The sequence below is a fragment of the Lepidochelys kempii genome, chromosome 7 (genome assembly GCF_965140265.1).
Source record: "Lepidochelys kempii isolate rLepKem1 chromosome 7, rLepKem1.hap2, whole genome shotgun sequence".
NCBI lineage: Eukaryota > Metazoa > Chordata > Testudines > Cheloniidae > Lepidochelys > Lepidochelys kempii.
The window spans coordinates 106,908,556-106,933,855 of NC_133262.1; the positions used below are offsets into that span (position 1 = coordinate 106,908,556).

At 40.5% G+C, this 25,300-nt stretch overlaps 1 protein-coding gene across 11 annotated transcripts in view; it reads right to left on the reverse strand.

Moving 5' to 3' along the window:
• Positions 1-553: 553 nt before the first annotated feature.
• PLEKHA1 (pleckstrin homology domain containing A1) overlaps positions 554-25,300 on the reverse strand; it is an 82,485-nt gene continuing 57,738 nt past the window's right edge. For 4 of the 11 annotated variants that reach the window (XM_073354160.1, XM_073354159.1, XM_073354161.1 and 1 more), the window contains 6 exons: positions 23,351-23,419; positions 19,753-19,941; positions 16,495-16,559; positions 10,020-10,083; positions 6,496-6,585; positions 554-3,089 (listed from right to left, as the gene is read on the reverse strand). In XM_073354160.1, the coding sequence (XP_073210261.1) occupies positions 2,763-3,089; positions 6,496-6,585; positions 10,020-10,083; positions 16,495-16,559; positions 19,753-19,941; positions 23,351-23,419 (804 nt within the window). In that variant the 3' untranslated portion in view covers positions 554-2,762. Of the gene's footprint in view, positions 3,090-5,060; positions 5,117-5,221; positions 5,293-6,495; positions 6,586-10,019; positions 10,084-16,494; positions 16,560-19,752; positions 19,942-23,350; positions 23,420-25,300 lie in introns of those variants that run through there. The other 7 variants (XM_073354164.1, XM_073354163.1, XM_073354165.1 and 4 more) reach the window with 7 other exon arrangements.

A 25,300-nucleotide genomic window follows, 5' to 3' on the forward strand; every position in this document is an offset into this window, starting at 1 on the left:
GGCCTTCCAGTCTCTGACCCCTGGACAGTGAAGTTCACAGTTGCGACCAGAGTGTCCGTCATTGTGGGACAGCTGCTGGAGGATTGTTCGGGTTGACGTAAGTAACAGTGTCTACCCAGGCGTATCAACCTGAGTACACTGACTGTGGCTCAACGCCACTCAGGGAGGTGGTGTTACTGTATTGCAGTAACGGAGCATTTACATCAGTAGGAAACAAATTTAAGCACAGAAACATGCACAACTATGTCAACGCAATGTGGCTTATGTCGACCTAACTTTATAGTGTAGACAAGGCCTCAGTCTACCACCTACAAACTGATGGGTTAATAGAGTGATTTAACTGTACCTTGAAGTCAGTGCTCCAGCAATTCGTTAAGACAGGTGCTAAAGATTTGGGGCCAGTATACCCTATTACGTGAAGCCATTAGAGTGCTCAATCAATTAAACGTGGAAGAATGAAACAGAAGATGCAATGTACCAAAGGACAAGAAATCACTTTACTCGTATGCTAAGATGTATCCTTTTCTGGTAAATGGTCCAATAAACAATGTCAACAGTTCTTTTAAGTTATCCAAACTCATTTATTGACAATTTAAATGTGACATATTTACAGGAAATAGCACTGGTTCTAAAATAATTTAACAATTTTTATAGATTTATAAAAGTACTGATAAATAGGAGACCCTGACAATTACCAACCACAAATATATTTTCCTATGCTACTGAACCACAAGAGTAGTTCTAATTTTAATAAGTCCCATAATGGAGCTGCTTTACCTCCACCTAATACATAAAACTGCCAATACCAAAATATAGTAAAATGAACATGCAGTGCCAAAGCTGTACCAGAGCAAGTGATTTTAAATGTGAGAACGATAGTAAAAATATTTCAATTCAAAGTGTCTCCCACACAGTGCGTACTTGTGAAAAATAAGCTTTCAAAGTACTGTTGTCTTATTTTGGTACAAGTTAAAAACTACACTACTTGTTTAGACTGCCACAATAATTTCAACCCTGCACTAGCTTTCACGTGATGTTGAAGAGTAAAATGAAAAAGTGTAATTTCCAAATACTATTGCCTAAAAACAGTGGTTAGTTTATGGATTAATAAGTTGAAGATGCTGACGTAATGGTTTTGAAACTAGATAATATTTAATTCTCACATTACACCAATTACTCTATCCTCGGATCAACAAGTTACTGTGGAAAAACCCTCTCTCTCTCAGGTCAGAAGTCAGTTTGGAAGCTGGAGCAAAGATGGACTTTTCTGATATGTACTTGTTAAGTTCCAGAAGACTAACAGTATTGCAACAGTGGGAAATGTGAATCACAATAAGCAGCAGCATATGGAATTTGTGGGGTTGGTTGGTTTTTTTTTTTTTTGGTTACAGCAAACATTTTTAAAACCTAACTATGAAACCAGTACATGCTCAAGCTAATCAAATATTTGAAATGTAAAAGTTCTTATATCTTTTGTTTGCATCACTGAACCCATAACAATGCACACATGTAACAAATATTCAGTTTTATAAAAATCACATATTGCACAGCTAGTAGATGCAATACCAGCATGCTGGTATCCCTAGCATAAGATTTTCTATTTTAAATAATTGTTTTGAACTACGTTACTCAAAATAATTTCACCCCAAGGTTCAAAACCATGTAAATAAGGTCCGTGTACACATAGTCTCAAAATGTTTAACAAGATGAGAAAAAACACAGGCACTTTAATAGATTATTAGTGCACCAAAATTACAGGCCACAATTGCATGACTATAAACAGTTCAGTACCAGTTTTGACATCAAACTAAATAAATGAGGTCTTTCACTGATCCAAATATAGAAACAAGAACTGTTCACAAAGTACTGATAAGAAAAAAATCTCTCAAAAAAGTAATCCTAAACAGTATATGTTTAGACACTTAATACAAAGTAATTGCAGCAAAGCTTAATGTAATGCAATATAAAACTGGTTTACTTCAAAGGCGTAAGATGTAGTAGTCTGATTTCCCACCCCCCATCCAAAACACCATTGTAGGTGGTCCATTAAAATCAAATGTGCAAAAAAATTACAATTCATCTTTAGGAGAGCATCAAAAATAGGCTTAATGTTCAAAATAGCATTATTATTCTAATGTGAATTTTACAGCACCATATACTTAGAATTCTAAGAGCTCAGAATTCTTAGTCTGGTAATATTTCAGTTAACAATATTGATCTGATAGGAACGCAAGAGACTTTTTGTGCATATCCCAGTATCTGAAAAAGTCATAACATTTTCAAAAGAGGAGAGAAATAATTCTCACATATGCATAAAGTCTTAATCTGGTTTATAATGAAATTAAATAATCACATTTGTAGGCATTACATTTTCTATAGTATAGCATTAAAATATTGAATGTAATTTTAGGTTTGCCAAATTGAGGATAAAGAGTTGCTGGTACCTTATTTACTGACAGCAGTACATATCTTAACCATGTAGTTTGGCCCCTTCCTATTAGAAAGTGATTTATTATCAGGCTGTGAGAAAAAAGCAGAAGGTCCATTTCTGACCCTAATTTGAAGGCAGTATATAATTATTTAATATATATAATTATATATGCATGTACCTGTGTATACACATACCTATGTTTATACACACATACATAAAATCAGTGTTCCATTCTCTTTGTTCTTTCTTCCTAAAATCTTCTTTGGCTACAAGTCTGACCAAGGAAATCAGAGGACCAAACAGATGGATCATTCTCCAAACACTTCCATTATTACACGTCACTGACTGGAAGGCTTGCATCATCCAGATCCACTGGGCTAGGATCCTGTTCCTGAGTGCCATTTTTACTTTGAGGTTCCAATAGGCTCTGTACAGTCACTTTGGAAGCTGGTTCTCTTGGAGGGACAGCCTGGACCTTGAAGTTCCCTGGCTTGGCCTTGGTAAAAGATTCGTGAAATCCTCGCTTCTCCAAGGCAAGGCGTTTGGCGTTAAGGTTTGAGACCAGAGCGTTGTTGTGAGAGGCTGTGGAATGTGAGGTGGCTGCGGTGTTGGCAAAACAGAAAGCATAGCTGGATTCTGAAGAAAAGCTGGAATGCTCCTGTAAAAGGATAAGTGTTTGTCAAATGGAGTCAGTTATTAATGGCATGTTAGTAACTCAGTTCCAGACTTTACTCTGTAAACTAAGAGAACAGAAAAACAAAGCAAAGCATCAGCCATGGCAGCAGGAAGTGGGTGCCTTCCCAAGGCAATGCATTTTTAAATGTGAGCTTACTGCTGTATGTGATAGCAAACATCCACTGCAGCGGAAGAAACTAAGTTAGGTTCCTGAAGTCAAGCTTGGCAGCTCTTTACATTTTGATACAAGAGATTAGCAAGCCCAAACTGATTTTTTACTAATATGTTTAATGGCAATTAAATTGTGTTCGTTTTCAATACATGTTAAAGCTCACATCTTCAATGTCATAGATGGAAAAACTAATTGCAAGAGAAAAGTGTTTTCAAATGATATTTGGTATACAAATACATATATTATATATATTCACATTCCAAAATCTGAAGCACTGTGGAACTCTCACTGCTCCCTCCCCTTAGAATACTCTGCTGAATCAAGTTAAAGCACGTTACACTTTTGTTCACTGACAACTGTTGATCTATTTCCTATTTTTGTTCCATTTTATTCTACTAAGCCACAGATCAAAATATGATGAATTAACTACTGTAAGAAGTTAAAGAATCCCTTTCTGGAATCCTAATTGTTGAAATCTTAGAAAATATACTTAAAATAATGCTTTTGAATCTAGATAAACAGCCTTTTTTTAAACTGCAAGAACAATACTGAATTTTTTTTTTTTTTTCAGAACAACTCAAGCTACAAATTGTACAGAAGTCATTTTCAAGTGCTTATTATGGATACTTGCCATTCCGTTGAATGAGAATTTTGGAAGAGTCAAATTCAGGCAATAAATCTACCACTATTTAAATACCTTCTTGTCAGAAAGGGGGCAATCAAACTATCCTTATCTATTACATTATGATTCAGGTAGGCTAGCGCATACTTATGCCATTTTTGACTTTAATATAATTACTTTGATAAATCACCATAATAGGTCTGTCAAAGAAAGAGAGATCCTCTATGTCAACGATCTGAAAACATTTTCATATCAATTGTCAGTTTAATTTAGCATGGTATTGGATAGATTTATAGATATAATTAAGTTTGCAGGGTTGATTTGGCCACATCAACAATATTACCCATATATTAAATAGCTAATATTTATATTTTCAGAGCTATTATGCATTTGTACATGCATCATAATAGGATATGTGTTAAGAATTTAATTTGTTGGCCTTTCACATTGTTTTTAGGAGCAATTCCAGGGAAAGTATTTTACATTATTTTGTCATGTTTTTATGGTCAATAGCCCACTTGCCACACCACTTATTTCTAATAGCAAACAATGTTTATAAAAAAGCAATTGTGCTATATGGTTCAGTGATATATCTGGCATTCCGATCTATTTTCATCGGTAACTTCAGTTACACAAATGGGAAAGCTGAATCATTATGCCAAGTTTTCTAATAAACTACTTTTGTTCAGATTTTGCTACCTCCTCTGATAAATTCCTAGTTTAAGACATTAAGCTGCTTTACTTTTTAAAATATTTAACATAATGTACAAGTTACAAGTAACAACCCCTTCTATATTCTGGCTAATAATTTCATGCATATGAGTTTTAAAAGCCATGCAAATCAGGCTGCAATATTATCCTTCCAATTATTGCAGTTATAAGATGCTTGTGTATGTGCACACATCTGTATTAGTTGGGGATAGCTTTTATTTGTATTTTTGCTGTTACAAGGTGTCAAATTTGTAAGGTAAAAAACGGAAATATGAACTCTCATGCAAATTAATCAAAGTTTTAATACTTTGCTCTTTAAATTGCATTTTATGTATTTTAAGGTAGTACATTTGTACTTTGAATGTGAAAAATGACTTAGCATCATTGTTTTTGCCATTACTAATTTAAAAAATCAAATTTATTTTAGAAATCAATAGGTAATACTTAACTGCAAACCTAATGAGTGGTGTGAAGTAGTTTATGAGTTAGTTTTCAATAACGGGAACTGAAAAAAGCAGTGGGATTAAGAGTTAATTTTACATAGTGTATATTAGCGTTTTAAATCCTAGCCCTCTGTTAAGAAGGCAAGTTTACATGAGAGCCCACATACGTGCTGCATTCACCAGTTCTTGATGTATACCTCTGTATACAAGGATTCGACAGCCTTCTGGCCTGCCGCATCTGGAACACAGTGCAAAGCTAAGATTAGAGTAACCCATACTTCAAGAAGGGAATAGAGGGAGGAAAGAGAGAGGAAGTGTTGCCAATAGTTATAGCTAGGTTGCTTAGTCAGCCCCACCACAAAGCATACACACACTAAGAAAATACCCATCTCCCTCTTTTCCTCTCCCCCAGAAAACTTTTAAACTGAGTCTATTTTGTGATAGCAACTTTTACTTAAAACATGAAGCAGCTATAAAATTACTAGCTGCAAATACTAGTGTTTAGATCAATTGATAGCAATCACACTAGCACACCATCTATGTGACTGCTGCACATTTAATAGCCAGATTTCAAAATGTAGATTTCCAATGTATTATGGGGGTAGATATACTCAGTTTATTACAAAATATCACATAGCAAAAAAGTGAAAACCATACCTTGCAGCATCTGAACTGTGAAGTATTCCATGATAATTTTGGACATACTTGATGACACGGACACTATTACAATCTTTAGCATGAAATACAATAATCTGTAAAAAAAATCTGAGCATTTCTAATGTAGGTCCTAATGGAAAAATATACATGAATGCTGCCATCCACATGCTTAACAACTTATGATTTAGGTCACAGTTGTACACACACAGTTCAGTAATGCTAGATGGTGTTCACACTGGGTCTCCAACAGCAAAACTTCTAATTCATACGAGGTATTTGCAATCCCCTTCTGGCCCAAAATGCATTCAGTTTGGAACCACAGCTACTAACGTGACATATGGCCAATAGTTAATCCCGAGGATGTGCAAATTGAGGACCCAAGATAATTTTTAATCAATCTTTTATATAATTTGATTGCAAAATTTGTAATTAGCAAAAAATCTCGCCAGAATTAGCGAAGTTTCACTGTAGTTCTTCAACTAGTAAAAGCTTAGTAGTAAGAGCTCATACTGAACTCAAAAATCTTCACACTCAGCACTTGCATTGTCTTTACGTTTAAGACAATGCAATGCGTACAAAGCTCCATACAGATAACTCTAAATGAGCACTCAATTAGAAATGCAAAATATTTTATGCAAATTTAATATGCATGAAAGTTCATGCAAAGGAGATATGTTACTACAGGACTGGGAGAAAGGGAGATGAAAGAGGAACAAAATAGAATTTCTTGTACTAGATTGACACCTCTTAGAGGCCATATATTATCTACATATCAAACACATACAGAAGCTGCTGATCTTCCCGGTCCCCGTTGTGCCACTATGGCCCCAGAGATCGCTTTTATCCAGCTGTGCATGTCCTCCGGGCTGTCTGCCTAAATCAAAATAAAAATTTTAAATTAACATTAGATGGCTATTTAAGCTGGGTGAAGATGCTGTTTGTTTATATGGGTAGTCTGGGAATACAATGACCAGCCTAGCTTTCTTTCCCATTGGCAAGCAGGGGTAGGATTTTTCTAACTACCTATGATGTTGGAGCACAAGTGTCCATGGTTTTCAGTGGAATTTATACTCCTAAATCACTCAGACACTTGTGAAAATCATCCAAGATTATTACATCATATTTGTAATATTCCTCCAGGTCAATACTCTGATAACATTTCCATCAGAACTGGATTTACATGTTGGTTTATTTTTTAAAGGTGATCATTGTAATTCTCACAGGATTTTCAGTGATGTATATAAAGGGGACTTGTCCAATACCACACCCTCATATTTCTTCTTCACTATGCTGTTTCCTATGAAACAGAAACTAACGTGGTCGGGTGAGGGATCTGGTGAAATACTGCACAAAGTAACTGATATGATTTATTGCTGGTGACATGCTATATATACACACACACACACACCCACAGAGTGAGTGAAAAGGTCTGATGTTTAAGTTAGGGATCAGCCAAATTTGCAGATAATGAAAATTGTTCATCTACCTTCTCAAAACACTACATAGAACACATGCCAACACACTGTACAAAAAAGTCTGTATTACACACACTTCAGATGATACAGAAAATAAATTGTGTTCTTACTTTGATTAAATTAACATACTATTTAGAAGAATCAACCCCCTAACTCCTTACAACCACCTTATTGGTGCACACACACAGCAACCAATTGATTGTTATCTCAATCCATACATTATAGGATAGGAAACAACTGGAATAATTAAAACAAGTACTATATTTTCCAGTTAACCACACTGGGACAAATCATTGCTTCTCAAACTCCACTATCTCTTCTTATTGAAAAGGGGTGGGTGGGTGGGTGGGTGTGTGTGTGTGTGTGTGTGGGTGTGTGTGTGTGAGAGAGAATTTGTAATTTTTTCTTTGCTTTTGTTGTCTGTCACTTGTTTTTAGTCATCAGTGAACCAGTATGGATTGATGAAGCTGTCAATTTCTGTTTTGCTCAGGGCACGTATTAATAGGTTAAAATTAAGGGCTTTGTGGGGGAGGGTAACTCAAACTACCCATTTCCATACTTTCACATGTATGGGGTTCTTTTAAATATAACTTAACTCTTAATTTCTTGGGTCTTAGCAGTTGAAATTTTTTAAAAAATTCTTGACAATATTTTAATTCTCATCACTAATTCCATCTTAAAGCTGTGTGTCTGGGATATAAACACAAGATCCCCATTCATCAATTTGCTTTCATAGGAATATTTCAAAATATATCTGAAATTGCAGAGTTTGGTACACTTTCTTTGCACATATGCTGACTACATTAGACTGAAATGCTATACAAATAGCTGCTGTAGCCTAAAAACAAATCTAAATTCAGTGTTCAATGATTCAACAAGGAGTCAAAATATGGCAGTAGTAGTGACTGAAGTAATATTACTGAAACAAGCACTGCACTAATCGCATTTTTGAGGTATCTGGTCTAGGGCTTTCACTATTACCAGGAATGTGAAATATGTATTTCAATTAGGATACTTAATTCATAGCAGCCCAATATTCACTGAACCATTTTAAAATGTGATGCCAGAATAAATATTCAGCAATAAACAAAAGAAAACCTTGCTAAAGCATACAGTGGGTTGACAAGAACATATTAAAACCTTCTAACCAAATCAGTCATAAAATAGTGTCTGGGAACTTGCACATTGCAGCGAGACAAGATACCAAGTTAGGAGTTGTTCTTAGAGCTACACTAATTCATTAAAAGAAAAAGAGTACTTGTGGCACCTTAGAGACTAACAAATTTGAGTATAAGCTTTCGTGAGCTACAGCTCACTTGGTATATGCTCAAATAAATTTGTTAGTCTCTAAGGTGCCACAAGTACTCCTTTTCTTTTTGCAGATACAGACTAACAGGGCTGCTACTCTGAAACTAATTCATTAGTATCTCTTGACAGCTGAAAGCCCAGATTCTATCTGGGTAAAATTAAATGAAGCTGGTATATGGTAAATATGTTCTCCACTACATTTAGCATGTCTTCACTAAAGAATTCTAAAAAGGCCTATGGTCTGCAGAACTCACAGTAAGCAGAAAAATGGTAAAAAGAAACAACTGCTCCATTATGTTCATTATCCTATTAAATAATTATTTAACCCTGAACTAAAAAGGACAGATGTACACAATGTGCCAAACAACTTTTTCTTCTTTAGAAATTCATTAATGTGATAAGACATCCAACTTCTGCATTAGCAAATCGACCAAGTTATTATAAAACAGCAGTTGACAATACCTCATATAAGAACAACAGTATCTTGCATAAAGGGAACAAATAAATAGTCATCATAATACCTTACTCTGGAGATTTTTATGTCAAGAACTTGCAAGGAAGAACCCCAATAGTGACAAGTTCCTACCAATGGTTTCACAAACAAATGATCTGGGGACAAATTTTTGCTAACTCTTTGGTTTCACCTCTATTTCCGAAATGTAACTTCCTCATTCGGGCATATGGGAAGAATGCTCTAACATATCATCATTAAAGCTACCTTGCTAAAGTCTACTTTCACACATCTGGACAGAGATTGTAAATTTGGTGGGTTTTGTTTGATTTTTAAAACAAGTAAAGTATGTATAGTTCTTAAAATCAGCCTGGTAAGGATATGTGAGCAGATTGTTTTGTGCATGTACTGTTAAGTGTTCAGTAAGATATGGCAAGAATCACTGAAGTATTTTCTGGTTGTGAAAGCACCACATACAGCCAACAAATCAAAGAACATTCAAAGTGAAAGTTCATTTTTAGAGATATTACAAACAAAGGCTATTGGCGCTACACTGCAGTAGTTCACATTCATCAGTTAAGGTTACTAGTTTGAATCTTTGACCATTAATCTCCTAGATCTCTGTAGTTTAAATCCACAGTGAGTTGAAAAACTAATTTTCTATAAATAAAAATGTAATAATTTAATTAAAAATACAAATTTTGTAAGTGTATTGACCTCACACTACAGAATTTAAATAACTTCATGCCAAATGTCAACTCAAAAAAGTATTTAAGTTAATAAATGACAGGCTGTTTAGGACTTTCATAAACTTCAATAGTAATTCATTCTTGCTTGCAAATCGGACATTTCTCATATGGATTTCAGAACAAAATTGCAAAGAAGAAAACCTACACTAACATGAAAAGACAGTTGGAGAAAGGTCTAGACTATACTATAGTATTTCACAACCAATGTATGTGCAACTGAGAGGAAGACTGAAGACTACTTTCTCAAGAAACAATTTTAACAGTAAAGTATTTATGCTTAATTTTCTTGCAGAATGATCTAGTTTTACCCAGAGTGAAAGATTACCTGTACATAAAAGGTTCGAGAAGTTGTTACAATTTCAAAGAGATTGTCTCTCATCATTATATCACTGCAAAGACAAAACAAAACAAATACTTAATAGGAATTTAGATTTTTAAACTGCTCTACTTAAAAACAATGTTATAACTAGAAAATCAGAGTATGCAGAACTCTGTATCTATCACCCTTCAAATTAAACTTTCATCTTTCCTGATGAGTTGGTAGTCACTATCAATGTAATCAAAGTAACTGAAATCAAGCAGTTATTAGAGGAAAAGTTATATGACTGATTGTGATGGGATGTATCAACCCTGCACTAGCCCAGCAAGGGTTAATCACTCACTGCAGGCTCAGGAGGCCTCACCCCTTCGCCCTTGCTGGGCATGCTCCAGCTGGGTATAAAAGAAAGCAATTTAGCTCAATCTGGGCTGATTGAGAAGGAGAGCAGACACATGGTACAGGTTCCTGCCAGGAAGCCACTTGAGCCCCAGACAGCGGAGGCCAAACACTCCGAGTCCACTGAGGACCCCCAGTCACCCGCAGAGATAGAGGGAGACAGACAGCAGCTGCTGCCCTGGAGGACTGCCAGAGCTGGAATCACAGGTAGAAAGCAGCTCAGGGAATGTGTTTGTGGAGGCTGGAACCTGAAACCAGGACTACTGATTTCACAGGGCACTGGGTTAGGACCTGGTGAAGTAGGGTGGGACCAGGTCCACCTACCCAGCCTACTGCTGGGTGCAGCAACTGCCCAAGGTATTAGGCACCACAGCCCAGAACTGTGAAAGTTAAGTATGACTGCCTGGAGATCAAGGACTTAGCCGCTAGGCCTCACTGACCTGAGGAAAAGGGAGGCCTCAGACTCTGGCTGCTAGGCCTCGTTCCCCTGAATGCGAGGGGTCACAGTCACCAAAGGTGGTAAGTTCTCTCTCCTCCACCCCCTTTTTCACCTCGACTCACATCCCGCAACAGGGTACATTACCCCCACGACATTGATGGAATGCATTTTACTTTTATTGGCAAATTCTTAACTTTGAATTTAATCTCAAATACAAAGAATAGTTACTTACCCTGTAGTAAATGTGGTTCCTCAAGATGTTGCAGTCAGTGTGTATCTGACATGAGATCAGTTTTCTGAATAGCCATGTCCATCAGGGCTGTGCATGAACACTGTGCCTCTTAACAGCATAAGGGAGGAGTGGCCAGAACCCTCCCTCAGAATTCAAATCCTACTTTTTCTGAGGACTCCAAAAAGTGGGGATGGAAGGTGAGTCACAGGATCCACACTGACTACAACATCTTAAGGGAAGGTAACTTTTTTCTTCAACTGTTTTTCAAGATGTGATGCAGACATATATTCTACTTACATGTGTGCCCAGCTCACTGGAACCGAAGAAATTTGCTGAGCAGTACCTCTCGGGGTGACAGTCACCCTGCAGCCCTACCCCAACCCCAGCCAGATACGGGCTGCACTGCCCTGACCCCCACAGTTCCTTTGCACTGAATGTCAGATGTACAGACTCCTAAAGAGGATGGATGATGGGTCATGGAATACACATCTGCATCACATCTCGAACAACAGATACAGATAGGTAACCATTTTTCTTTTGAGTGGATGCAGCCATGTATTCTACTACAGTGATTCACAAGTGATACTCATAGGAAGTGGGGCAGGAAGTCTATTTAAAGAAGGACTGCAGGATTGCCTTCCCAAAGTTTGCATGCGATCTGGATGCAGCAGTAATTACATGGTGTTTTATAAAAGTAAGCACAGAGGATCAAGTGGCAGCCCTGAAAATATCCAATACTAGAATGTCACTTAGAAATGCGGTCAATGTTTCCAGTGCTCTTGTGGAATAGCACAATATAGTGCTCCCTTTGAGAAGGTATAGCCTGAGCTACTTCATACACTGTTATGATACAGGAAGTTCTCCACCTGAAGATGGTCTAAGAGACTGCTTGACCCTTCATTTGGTCTGCATATGAAACAAACAAACAAAAACAAGATGAGGAGCTGAAAGCTTTGGTGCTATCTAGATAAAAAGCCTAAAATCCAATGTAAAAAGACACTGTTCCTATGGGAATGAATGTAGCTTAGGGAAGAACCAAAGCTTGGTTCAAATGAAAAGAAGGAAAACCACTTTGGATAAAGACTTTGGGTGTTGCTACAGGGCTACTTTGTCTTTAGAAAAGTCTGCAAGGGGGCATTGCCAATTAAAGCCTACAGCTCACCCACCCTCCTGGCAAATGTTATTGCCACAAGAAAGGCAGTTTTCTGACACAGAAAGGAGAAAGAGGCTGGAGTGGAAGCCCCACGAGAGCTACTAAGACAGTGTTAAGATCCCACAAAGGAATTGGTTCTTTAACCAGGAAATGGAGATGAGCAACTCCTTTCAAGAACCTCATTGTCAGAGTTTGAAAACACCCACGTCCCATGTATGGACTGGTGAAAAGCCGAAATCGCCTCCAGAGGAATTCACAATGAACTAAGTGCAAGACCAGAAGACTGAAGGTATAACAAGTACTCAGGGATATCCTGGATACAAGCCAGCTTCAGATGAACTCCCCAGGCTAGCTCCTGTATTGAAAAATACTCCCACTTTACCAAATGAGCTTGACACGGTCCAAATTCAGCTTGGGAATGACTTGTGGGATGATCAGAATTGGAAGAAAAAAGAATTGCTGATTCCCAGTGTAGGTGAAAAGCATTGGTGAAGAAGCCACAACTGAGATACCCTAAGCAGCAGAACAGCTGCCATTTCTTGTTGTCCCTTGTGGTGAGCAGATCAATTGTCAAGATGCCCCAAACTACAAAATTGGACCACAAGAGGCTGGTCTTCAGGGACTATTTATGATTCTGGGAGAAATTTCTGCTGAGGTGATCCATTACATGATTCTGGATCCCAGGCAAGTGATTGGCCACGAGGGTAATGTTTTTCCTGATGCAAAACTGCCAGAGCCTGATCATCTCTTGACACAGCATGCTTGGAGTGTGTGCTTCCCCTCCCCCACCACATCTATTCACAGATTGCATTGAGGTGGTATTGTTGGTAAGGAAGTGCACTGAAGCAATCTTGAAGGGCCGGACAGCCATGATGGATCGCACAAAACTCCTGGACAGAGATATGCAGAGAAACTTCTTGTTCTGACCACAGGCCTTGAACTTTCACAACTCCAGATGCACTCTGCAAACTTTTAAAGAATCATCAGTGACAACAGTCCTGGCCAGTGGGAAGCGAGCAAAGCGAACACCTGGCACACATTGCCCTGAACCGTTTACCACCGTAAGGAGTTCAGGATCAGCAGAGGAAGTCTGAACCGTCTGTCCAAGGAATGACTATTTGTATGACAGGCCAACTTCAGACACATCTGAAGAGGACATAGGCGCAGTCTGGCATACTGGATTACCTGTGTGCACGCAGCCATATGGCATAGCAATCTCAGGCATACATGGGCCAGGCCTAAGACTCCACCTCCAGACATAGGTGGTGAATTTCCTGGAGACAATCAGTTGGCAGAAACTCTCTCAAACTCAGTCTATCAGGGCCTGAGTGAACTCAATTCTTTGAGGTGGAATCATTGTTGACTTCCCGCTGTTTAGGATGAGATCTCGACAACTGAATAGGTGCAGTATGAAGTGCACATGACTGAGGACTTCCGCTCTGGACCTGCCCCTCAGTAACCAATCATCCAGATACAAGACAGGAACTCCTCTCTTCTTGAGGTATGCTGTTACTACTACCAGACACTTGTATTCAGAAAAAAACCAGCATGCTGAAGATAGGCTGAAAGGCAGCATGGTGTATTGGTGGTGCCGGACAGTCACAACAAACCTAAGGAACCTCCTGTGACTCAGAAGGATTGTTACATGGAAATAAGCACACTGAAGGTCCAGGGTAGCAAGCCAGTCATTATGATTTAAGGTGGAGAGGACAGTTTCTAGTGTGACCATACGGAATCTCATGTACATGATGTATTTGTTAAGATTGCAAAGGTCAAGTATAGGTTTCATCCCTCCCTTGGACTTGAGAACCAGAGATACGAGGAGCAGAAACCTTGCCCCTAATGATGCAGGCAGACCTTCTCTACAGCCCCCAGATGCAGTGTCTCTTCAGGGACCCCTCTCAAAAGAGATAGGGTGGGGAGGCGGTATGGAAAGTAACTGTATGGAATAACCTGATCTGACAGTGCTTAGGCCTAGTTGTCCAAGGTAATCAAATCCCAAACACTGTAAAAACCAAGGCCAATGGGGGTGAGGAGCCAGCTGGTTAAACCCAGAACTGGCAAGCCCCTGACCTGTCCCCTGATTTTTACTAAAATACCCTGGGGCTGGGGGACTAAGTCAGGCTGACCGCCACTCCTCCAGCCCCAGGGGGGGCTGGCCCACTGCTCCGGCGTCCCTGGGGCTCACTGCCAGCCCGCTGCTCCATCACCGCCGCTGCTCCTGCATCAGGGGTGAAATACCATTGCTCCAGCCCCACTGCTGTTCCTGTGACAGTGGCTGACTGCCACTACTCTTCAACCCCAGGGGGGCTGACCCAATCCCAGCTGCTGTTTCAGCCCTGGGGCCACTGCTCTGGCGGCCCCAGGGCTGATAGCTTCTCCAGCCCTGCTGCTGTGGAAGAAGTCACGGAGGTCCCAGAAAGTTACGCAAGCTATGACCTCAGTGACAGAATCCTCTAATTAAAAAGCCTGACCTTTCAAACACAGCTATGTCTACAAATAACCAGAGAGTCTGCATAGTTTGGTTCTGTCAAGTAATAAAATAAGGATCTGGAGACATCCAGAGTCTGAAGCTTCTTCTACTCTCAGCACTATCTGTTCCTTGTGAAACAATGTAGGGTGGCTCAGCCATGAGTGCTTGAAGCTCTCTAATCCTTCTAGTTGAGGTGACCGCAACCAGAAAGGGTGAGGGTAATCTGGTGCAAAGAGCATACTGAAAGAGGTTCAAAGATGGGCTCCCTAAGATTCAGGATGACAATATCAAGATCCCATGCCAGAAAAGGGTCCCTAATATCGCTGAGGACTGGTCTGACAGGAGCAATTAACTTCTGGAGTGAGGCGTCATTTCTTGTAGGATAGAATTAGGGAGGTAAACACATCATGAGGCTGAAAACAGAACATTTGTGCTAAGTAAGTTAACAGGTCAGTAATCTGAAAGACAGAATGTCTGAGCCTGCTAAGATAAGAGGGAGAACACTCAGGAAACCATTTACCAACAATTGGCAAGAGGAGTTAGGAATGTAGAGATGATGTAAAGATCAGATTCTACGTGAACAGAACGGGATGTACATGGATTAGTTTCTGACAAGTAACCAAGCCAATCATGAGGCACATAATTCAATAATGTGTAAATGTATGTAAAGGAAGAGGTTTTCTATGTAACTTTGGATGTATGGTAGGCCCTATACCCATGCCCTATGTTTGAGTCCGATCCACTCAAGTGTAGCTTTGCTGTGTGCCAAACAAAATAACCTGAGTGACGAAATCTGGAGTCGAACCGAGCATTTTGGACCCAGAGAATTGGATGAAGTCTTCTCCCAGAACTGGGCAAGGTGTTCTGGATAAACAGAGTTGGAACAGCCTTGGAGGGAATCCTAGTGCATGCCTGGCAGTAAGCATGCAACGGGCTCGTGAGGAACCTGGGCACAGATGAGTCAGAGAAGATAAAGCACGACTGCACTAGAGGGTAACAAGTCGAGACTGTCGTAAGGTGGACACTGACAGAGCTGAACAAGAGGCTATTTTTAAATGCAGCAAGTAGTAAAGGATCTTTGGCAACAGAAACTGCAACGGGTCTAGACTGTGTTGGGAAGCTCCTCCGTTTTGAGGCGCAAATCTTTCAGATGTTTTCCGTTCTGTAGAAGAAAATCTCCTGAATCTGCAAGGAGCAGTCTCTTTCAGTGGTACTCTGCTTGCCAGCATCCATGGAATCAGGAACAGAGACTCTGCGGTCTGCCACGAGTGGTAAGAAGGAACTGAGGCAGGGTCACATTATTGCTATCACAAGGAGGCACAGGGCACACGCATGACCCTGACACATGCTGCTATTCAGAAAGACTCCAATCTCATGTATGTGAGGTGCAAGCACACCTACAGCAGAATCTTCACCAACACATACCCGAAGTAGACATTTCGGTTCCAGCCTCACTTCAAAATATACTGATATTAGTGGTTTAATTGTTTCCTTGATTTTGTCGTTTATGGTTCATTCTGACCTTAACTCACTGCTAGGGATCACGCAGTGCAAGCCTCAATATCGAGATCTCATATTATACATCATACATTGCACTGTTTAGATACAACAGGGTACTTAAACACAAAGCTATCTTTTGTCCCTAAATACACCAACTATCACACACGTATCTAAATTAACTAATTGGAATTAAGCTACACATCTTTTGGCTGATCCTACATTCTAGCCCCAACAACACTGTTTACTGTGATACTTCAGAATTTTGCATCAATGGTTAATTCTTCTCACCTTTGTTTACATTCCTGAACTTTATGGACCTCTTTAAGAGGTATGATCCGGAGAGGTTCCTTTTCCTGCAAAAAAGGAAAAAAGGTTTCAGTGGACTAATTTCTTTCAAGATTCAAAAACCAGGATTTTGTTACTCAGGACTGATTTGCAATAACAGAGAGATCTACAGGGAGACTTCCAAGGCAGCGATTCATTATGGCTTTCTCCAGCTAAGACTTTGTTCACTCTCACAAGCATTGAACTCCTCCGCAAATTCTAAAGCATGAAAGCATTATGAACTATTTTTTAAATTATTATTTGGAACTTTGTGTAGCTACCCATTATACTCAACTGGATAAAGTCCAAGAGGATCTCCATGACTTAAGCCACCTCTTTCTTTCCAAAGCATGGCGCAGTAATCAGAGAATCAGAATTGTAGGACTTGAAGGGACCTCGATAGGTGATCTAGTCCAGTCCCCTGCCCTCATGGCAGGACTAAATACAATCTAGACCATCCCTGACAGGTGTTTGTCTAACCTGCTCTTAAAAAAATCTCCAGTGATGGAGATTCCACAACCTCCCCAGGCAATTTATTCAAGTGTTTAACTACCCTGACAGTGAGGAAGTTTCTTCTAATGTCCAACCTAACCCACCCTTGCTGCAATTTAAACCCATTGCTTCTTGTCCTATCCTCAGAGGTTAAAGAGAACAATTTCTCTCTCTCTTTATTATAACATTTTATGTACCTGAAAACTATTATGTCCCCCCTCAGTCTTCTCTTCTCCAGACTAAACAAACCCAATCTTCCCTCAGAGGTCATGTTTTCTAGACCTCTTTCCTAGACCTTTTTTTGCTGCTCTTCTCTGGACTCTTCCCAATTTGTCCACATCTTTCTGGAAATGTGGCAGCCAGAACTGGACAATACACTCCAGTTGAGGCCTAATCAGCGTGGAGTAGAACGGAAAAGAATTACTTCTCATGTCTTGCTTACAACATTCCTGCGAATAAATCCCAGATTGATGTTCATGTTTTTTGAAACAGTATTACACAATTGACTCATACTTAGGTTGTGATCCACTATGACCTCCACATCCTTTTCTGCAGTACTCCTTCCTAGGCAGTCATTTCTCATTTTGTATGCATGCAACTGATTGTTCCTTCCTAAGTGCAGTACTTTGCATTTGTCCTTATTGAATTTCATCCTATTCACTTCAGGCCATTTCTCCGTTATACATAGGTCTATTTCCTGAACATTTAAATAAACCTCAGCACTGGCCTTTCAACTTCCAGTTTCATGTGCCACCATGTGGCTGTTGGAGGGAATAGGAAAGTTTCTCTCTCCTTACCTGAAATTTTATTTTTAATACTAAGGTTACTTATAGGTATTTCTGACAACTTGCAGCTTCAAGGAAGAACAAGACCTGTCTCTCATTGGCAGCAGGGGAATGCCCTACCTCCTGAAGTTACCTTCAGTGAGAAATTGCACAGCCAGGATGATTCAAATCTACTTTCCCTAAACTATAGATTGTTAACTATACTTTGCGGAAAAGCACAATGATTTCTCTTACAGAGCACACTAAATTCCATTTAATAACAAAAACACCCAAATCCTGGGATGCTAATTTCCATTCCTTATCTGTTCAGGATGATCCATTTGTCTACACGGAGGGCCAGATCTGTTAACCTTATTACTCAAAGAAAGGAAATTTTCAGGTAGCACAGACAAGTTCTCTTATTCTTTCTGCTAAGGCCCACAGATCCGTTACAATGGAAATTTCATAGAAATGTGCCTCCACAGTGCCTGGGAAGCAAGATCTTCCATTAAATATTGGCATCTGAAACAGATAAAATATCTCCTCTATCTTCCCCTGGGCACTAAGGCATGGAGAAGATTTCTGCCTTTTCACAATCAACCTGTGGAACTTGTTGCCAGAGGATGTTGTTAAGGCCAAGAGAACAACAGAGTTCAAAAAAGAACTAGGTAAGTTCACAGAGGATAGGTCCATCAATGGCTATTAACCAGGACAGGCAGGGATGATGTCCCTAGCCTCTCTTTTCCAGAAGCTGGGAATGAGCAACAGAGAATGATCACTTGATGATTACCTGTTCCATTCATTCCCTCTGGGGCACCCAGCACTGGCCACTATCGGAAGACAGGATACTGGGCAAGATGGACCTTTGGTCTGACCCAGTATGGCCGTTCTTATATTCTTACCAAAATAAAGAAAATGGCATTGGCTATGACTGGATGACCAAACAGCAAACAGCTGATTGGTAGCAGGGAGTGGGGGAGGGGAGGGAACTTGCACCCTCAGGGAAGAGGCGGGGGAGGCGCTTGGCTGGCAGCAGAGCCTGCCCTGCTGCAGCAGGAGCCGGCAGCATCAAGCTTCTGCCCTCACAGGAGAAAGCAGAGGGGCGAAAAGCAGGCCGGGCCGGGGCCCCTTTGGATTGTGGGCCCAGCGCCATGGCAAATCTAGTACTGACCAGAACCCTATTGAGCGAGGCATAATACAAACAGAAGAAAAAGACAGTCCCTGCCCCAATGAGCTTATGCTTCTTCCAAGTGTTTATTTCAAACATCTTTGGTCCTGGATGGAGGACTGATTTTGCAACAGCAGATCTCTATGAGAGCTGAAGATGCCACTTGTTTTCCGTTATGGAAATCATAATCTATTAACCTTCTGAGGTGAAACCTAGCACTTGATCGTATTCAATGTCAGCCCAGGCCTATGACTGACTTTTCTGGCACCATGCATCTGTCCTGAATCCAAGATACTTCAGGAACCGTTTCAATGTGTTTACTTCAGCTTTCTCTGTGTACTTAATCCTTCTCTCTTCCCAGATAATTTTTCTGGTAAGTGAATTTCCTTCTTCCCTAATGCCAATATTATTGCTGCCATGATCCTGGAGAAAGACCCTGGCAGCACATGTAATTTCAAAAGATAATGACTGACTATGGGAAGAGAGCTGCCAGACAGCTGCAAAACATAAGAGTTGTCTTGAGGATGGTAAAATGGAAATTCTTTGAAGACAAGCCTCCTATAGAAACTTACTTAGATATTTCATGCAGGGCCCTGTTCTGTTTGTCCCCAAACCTCTAAGGCTAGAAATAGAAATGAGGAGCAGAGGTTGTAACGTGCCGATCTGAAGTAGATGAATAATTTAATTCATGTCATGGCTTTTTCATGGGTTACTCAGACTGGGAATAAGACAAAGATATTCCTGCAATTCTTGTATAACTACATGAGTACCTCCTTTGGGCATAGGGCAGTTACTTACCTTATTGTGGAATTCTTTGAGATGCGTGGTCCATATCCGTATTCCACTGTGAAGTACAAGTGTATGCCATGCACCTGAGACCGGAGAAATCTTGCAAGCAGTCTCCAGTGTTCCACCTGTGCCCCTGCACCAAAGATATAAGGAGTCGGGCAGATCGACTACCTCTCCAGTTCCGTCTCTACCATGAATCTTGTCATATTCCGAAGCAGAGGGAAAGGAATAGGAATAGTGGAATACAGATAGGGACCTCACATCTCAAAGAACTCCAGTTAAAACTAGACACTTCCCTTTCTTCTTCGAGTGCTGGTCCCTATGTTTTATTTCACCACAGGTGACTGACAAGCAATACCAAGAGAGGAGGAGGATGCAAAGCTCCATGTTGTACAACTGCTTGTAGAACCACTGTCCTGAAGGATGAGTCAGCAGAGGAGCCTTGAACCAAGGCATAATGTCTCATGAATGTACGGATGGAACTCCATGTAGCTGCCCTGCAAATATCAAGTGGAGGCACTTCCTGAAGTGATACTATTGAGGCTCCCTATGTACAGTGAGCCCTTACCCCATGTGGAGGAGGAAGCTGTGCCAACTGACAGTAGATCCACTTAGACTCTCTGAGAGAACATAGTTTATCCATGTACTCGTTCTATGGCAATAACAACGAACAGTCTGGGTGAGTCTCTGATCTGTTTCATTCTCCGCAGGTAAAATGCCAATGCTCATCTCATGCAGAGGGAATGAAGTTGCCTCTTCTCAAGAGACACGGGGCCATCCACATTAGCATTGTTTGTGAAAGCATGTGGGGGCCCTTAGAGTGTTACAACAGTTCACCGTTTGTTTTTGATTAATCTGATGCAACCTGAGAGTTTTCATGCCAAAAAGAAAAGGGGCTTAGGTACTCGCCTGAACTTGGCTGCCTGTGAAGGGTGGAGTGTGAACTTGGCTGCCTGTGAAGGGTGGAGCAGGAGAGTGAGTTTGTGTATTTGGGGGGAAAACCTGGATTTGTGCTGGAAATGGCCCACCTTGATTTTCATACACATTATAAGGAGAGTGGTCACTTTGGATAAGCTATTACCAGCAGGAGAGTGAGTGTGTGTGTGTGTGGGGTTTTTTGGGGAAAAAAAAGGTGGGGGGGGGTGAGAAACTGGATTTGTGCTGGAAATGGCCCACCTTGATTATCATACACATTGTAAGGAGAGTGATCACTTTAGATAAGCTATTATCAGCAGGAGAGTGGGGTGGGAGGAGGTATTGTTTCATGGTCTCTGTGTATATAATGTCTTCTGCAGTTTCCACAGTATGCATCCGATGAAGTGAGCTGTAGCTCACGAAAGCTTATGCTCAAATAAATTGGTTAGTCTCTAAGGTGCCACAAGTACTCCTTTTCTTTTTGTGAAGGGTCTGTAGAGTGACAAGACCACTCTTACAGGTAAATATCTCCCCCAGTTAGAAATGCTACGTTCCTGATCACCAGGGAAAATACCCACATTTATGTCTGGTAGGGATCCCAGTCTGATGATGGGAATGACAGTCCGATACCGTCCTAGACTTTTAGGTGCGACAGGAAGACCCAAACCCCCTTCATTATACCTTCCCAGGGTGAAGGAAGGATATATTACCATAAGTTTGTCAGAGGCAGCTGCAGACCTCCTCAGCATAGTTTCACAATATTCTGTACATCTCTGCCTGAAAGAGTCTATACTTCTAACCTAAGTTCCCTCTAAGCTGCATGCCTGCCAGAGGAGAGGCACCCCTCCATACCAGCCCCAGCATGGGCCTTGCCCGCGACCAGGGGAGAAGCGCCCCTTCCCCGGCTCACCGGAGTAGTTGGGTGAGAGACACCCCTCCCCACCGGCCCCAGCAGAGACCTACCACAGCCAGGAGAGGCGCCCCGCCCAAAGCCCATCGGAGCTGCTGTCTAGTGGAGCCCCTCCCTTGGCCCAGCCCAGCCGGAGCTGCCACGGTTGGGGAGAGACACCTCTCCTCTGGCCCCGAGCTGCTGCAGCGAAAGAGGGCTGCGGGGAGTCCTCTCACTCACTGTAGCCCCAGGGCAGCCTGAACCCCAAACACCTCATCACCTCCATATTGGTGCACATAAAATTCATTCTGCACATGGACGTAAAAAATTAAAGGGAACAGCTTCTGATCTGGACTGCTGGGCTTTGTGGGTATGTGCGCATGCATGCCTAGAGGAACAAGCATGTCTATGATGTGGTTTTTTCAGAATTAACCTGCCCTGCTGAACTCCATGAAGGTGAGCAAGAGAACTCGACACTGAGGATTATCCACACTGCTGCACTCTATGAAGGTGAGCAGGGGAAAATGCAATGGTTTTTCCCCCCCTTCAGGAGTTTGTCCCAGTAATCATGCTTCAGAAGTAGGAGCAAAACTGGGCTCAGCGATTGCTAGCTATTGGAAACATTTGTGGAGCAATCAACCCATCCTCAGAGAGGCTGGGCTTATTTGTCTCCCCTTCCCCAACATAGGCCCCTTGACAATCTCTCATGGAAAATACTGACCAGATGCTCAAGAATGGGGCTCCCTAGCAGCTCTACCCCACTGTTGCATGCGGGATCCATATGGGCCAGATAGATCTGTTTCCCCTGAATGTCACAGCATAGGACATGAGTAGGTTTCTTTGGAGCAGGGTTATAGAGATGACAGGGGGTGAGAGCCGAAGCCAAATGCCCCTTATCACACACTGGTGTTGGCAGCATCCATGTGGTCTCTGGTGCCTTCCACCCAGGATCACTGGTGAAGAGGACTGGCAAGAAGAGAAAGCAGCTAAGCTGATGATCTGAGGTGTGGCTGCTGGTACCTATAGGGATTCTGGTACAGTCTTTCGTCTGGCATGCAGCCCTTCTAGCTTCACTCCCTCCTGATGGAGATTGACAAGAAGCCCTTCCTTCCCTGTCAGTTCTTTTCCAATCCTGCCTGCTTCCTTTCTTACCAGGGGGTGAGGAGCTGAGGCAGTCCCATTCAGACTGAACCAAAAAAGGCAGAAAGTCCACTCTGCTGCGAAAGCCAGCTGACCTTCCCAGTGAGAGAGGAGATTTGTTTCTTAGCTGCATACCTCTGAATTTGCTTTTGACAAAGGCCATGTCAAGGCAGGAGAGGAAGCCAGGAGGAACTGTGCAGCTATGCAGGGAAGCTTAAATACAGCTTTGTGCTTCTTTTAACATTTGCTTGGACTCTATTTCACAATCAGCATTTCTTAAGACAATCATTTATAATGCAGTGAACATCCACCAAGCATGAGAGGAACAAAATACTGATGCAAAATGAGTGATGCCTGTTGTGCATATTTAGAAATTCATTCTATTCACTATTACTCCTTACTGGAGATCAATCCTCCACAATACCATATCAGCCCCAAAAGCAGCAGATTGCGAGGTCAGAGAATTAAACTTCCAAAGAAAGAGATTACCTATTTTCATTAAAAAAAAATACTGAAAACATAGAACAGAATTACAGAAAGTTACAAAAGCAGCACTGAACTTTTTCAGACACCAAGTAGATCATTAAGAAACCTTCAGTGTGTAGTTTTGAAATTTACTTCCAGACATCTTTTGAAAGCTACATATAACATTTGGGAACATACCTGTTCAGATTTGAAATAGCCGATTGTGTTTTCATCTAACTGAAAGTATCTTCTCTTCCAGTTCTTCATCTATTAAAGGAAAAAAAAGAAAATATTGTAATCCAAGCAATACATGATTCCCTTTAATTTACACTCAGTCTAGCTAGGTTTTTTGAAAAATACATCAGTGAACCATTAGCAGTTATATGGAAGCTGCATTTTCCAATTTTTATTTTTGAAATTACTTTTAGCAATTCCTACTAAAAAGCTATTGGATATTTCTTGAACTGCCACACTTTTATTTCCAATTATTCCTATTCATCGGAATAATGTTTCCTACATTCATTACTCTAGATTATTTTAAAGCCACATATCCTGTTCTCTAAAGTCTAAGATTTAATTTCACAAGAAGTACACTTGGAAAGGATCACAATGCCGCTAAGTCTGTGAAATCAGCAGTATGGTAATTCAATTACTCATCATTCTGTAGAAAGTGGCAAAAAATGTTTAGATGCTCCTTTGGAAAAAGAGTGAGAACAGAAAAAAGGTATCTGGGGAAAATTTAGGGAACTACAATCCTATACAGGACAAATTACCACTGATGAAGTGAGGTCCAAATTCCTTGATTTAGGGAATCTGTTCCAAAAGTGCTGTGGACAAATCTGAAATATGCACTTTCTATCTGACATTCTACATACAGGTAGAATGAATCAAACGTGTACTTTATTCACTTCATACACATCAAATGACCTGGAATAACAAATGGGATTAAAGTGATACGATTACTTGAATGGAAAACTGGGATAAGGGTAAACTGAGAGGGACAAAAAATAGAAAGACATGAAGACCTCTGTGTAAGATTGAAAGCTCCTCTTGGTGAAAGGGACAAGTTGGTCCATTACAAGGTACTACTTCACCCACCTTGTCTCTAATATCCTGGGACCAATACGGCTACAACAACACTGCAAATATGAATAAGCCAGAAATATACCTTATTCTGTTCAGAGAAATATAAAGAAAACTAGGGAATATGCCGCCAGCCAACCATGAAGACAGTAAGCAGGAAAGTACATTGAATAGTGGTGGTGAAGAAAGTATGTACTTCTATTACTTAGCGCTTAAACTATGAGTAAAAAAAGAACGAATATGTTTGCATATAAATTGGTATATCAAAAAGTAAAATGTTTAATATAACATAGGGGTTTATATTTACACCCTTCCCACTAATAATGTGATAATGGCTTAATAGATTTTTTTACTTAAACTGCTTAAACAGTATCGCCTCATATATTTGAATAATTTGGCCAGTACTCATATACTACAAAGGCAATTTGGCTATGAATTTATGCAGCCTATAAATGAACAAATTTTCACTGTTATTGTAAGTTGCACACCTAATATGGACTGTATTATACATATAGTTCACGTAATACTTTACATATTACTTCAGTCTAACGAACACAGTATTTCTGCGTACACATCTCAGATTAGAAAATGAGTTTTCTACATGGTGTTTGAGAAACAAGATAATGTAAATACTAACATAATGCACACGCACAAGAGCAAAGTTTTCACGCAATTGTAACGGACATTCTGATTTGAGTCTAACCATGCAACCTAAGCATCATTTTAAACTTATTTGTGTGTGGCATTTCTTTGGTGTCCTTCTAAAATAAAAAGGAAGAAGAACAAGTTCATAAGAACAGCTGTACTGGGTGGTCCAATCTAGTTCACTATCCTATCTCCTAGAGTGGCAAATACCAAAGTTTCAGAGAGAGTGTACAGAACAGGGTAGTTGGAGTAATTCAGCCCTGTCTTTTCTTCCCAGCTTCTAGCAGTGAGAGGTTTAGGGTTGCCCTGAGCATGGAGTTACATCTATAACCATCTTGTGTAATAGGCACTGATAGCCCTATCCTCCATGAATTTATCTAATTCCTTTTTGAACCAAATTATACTTCTGGACATAATACC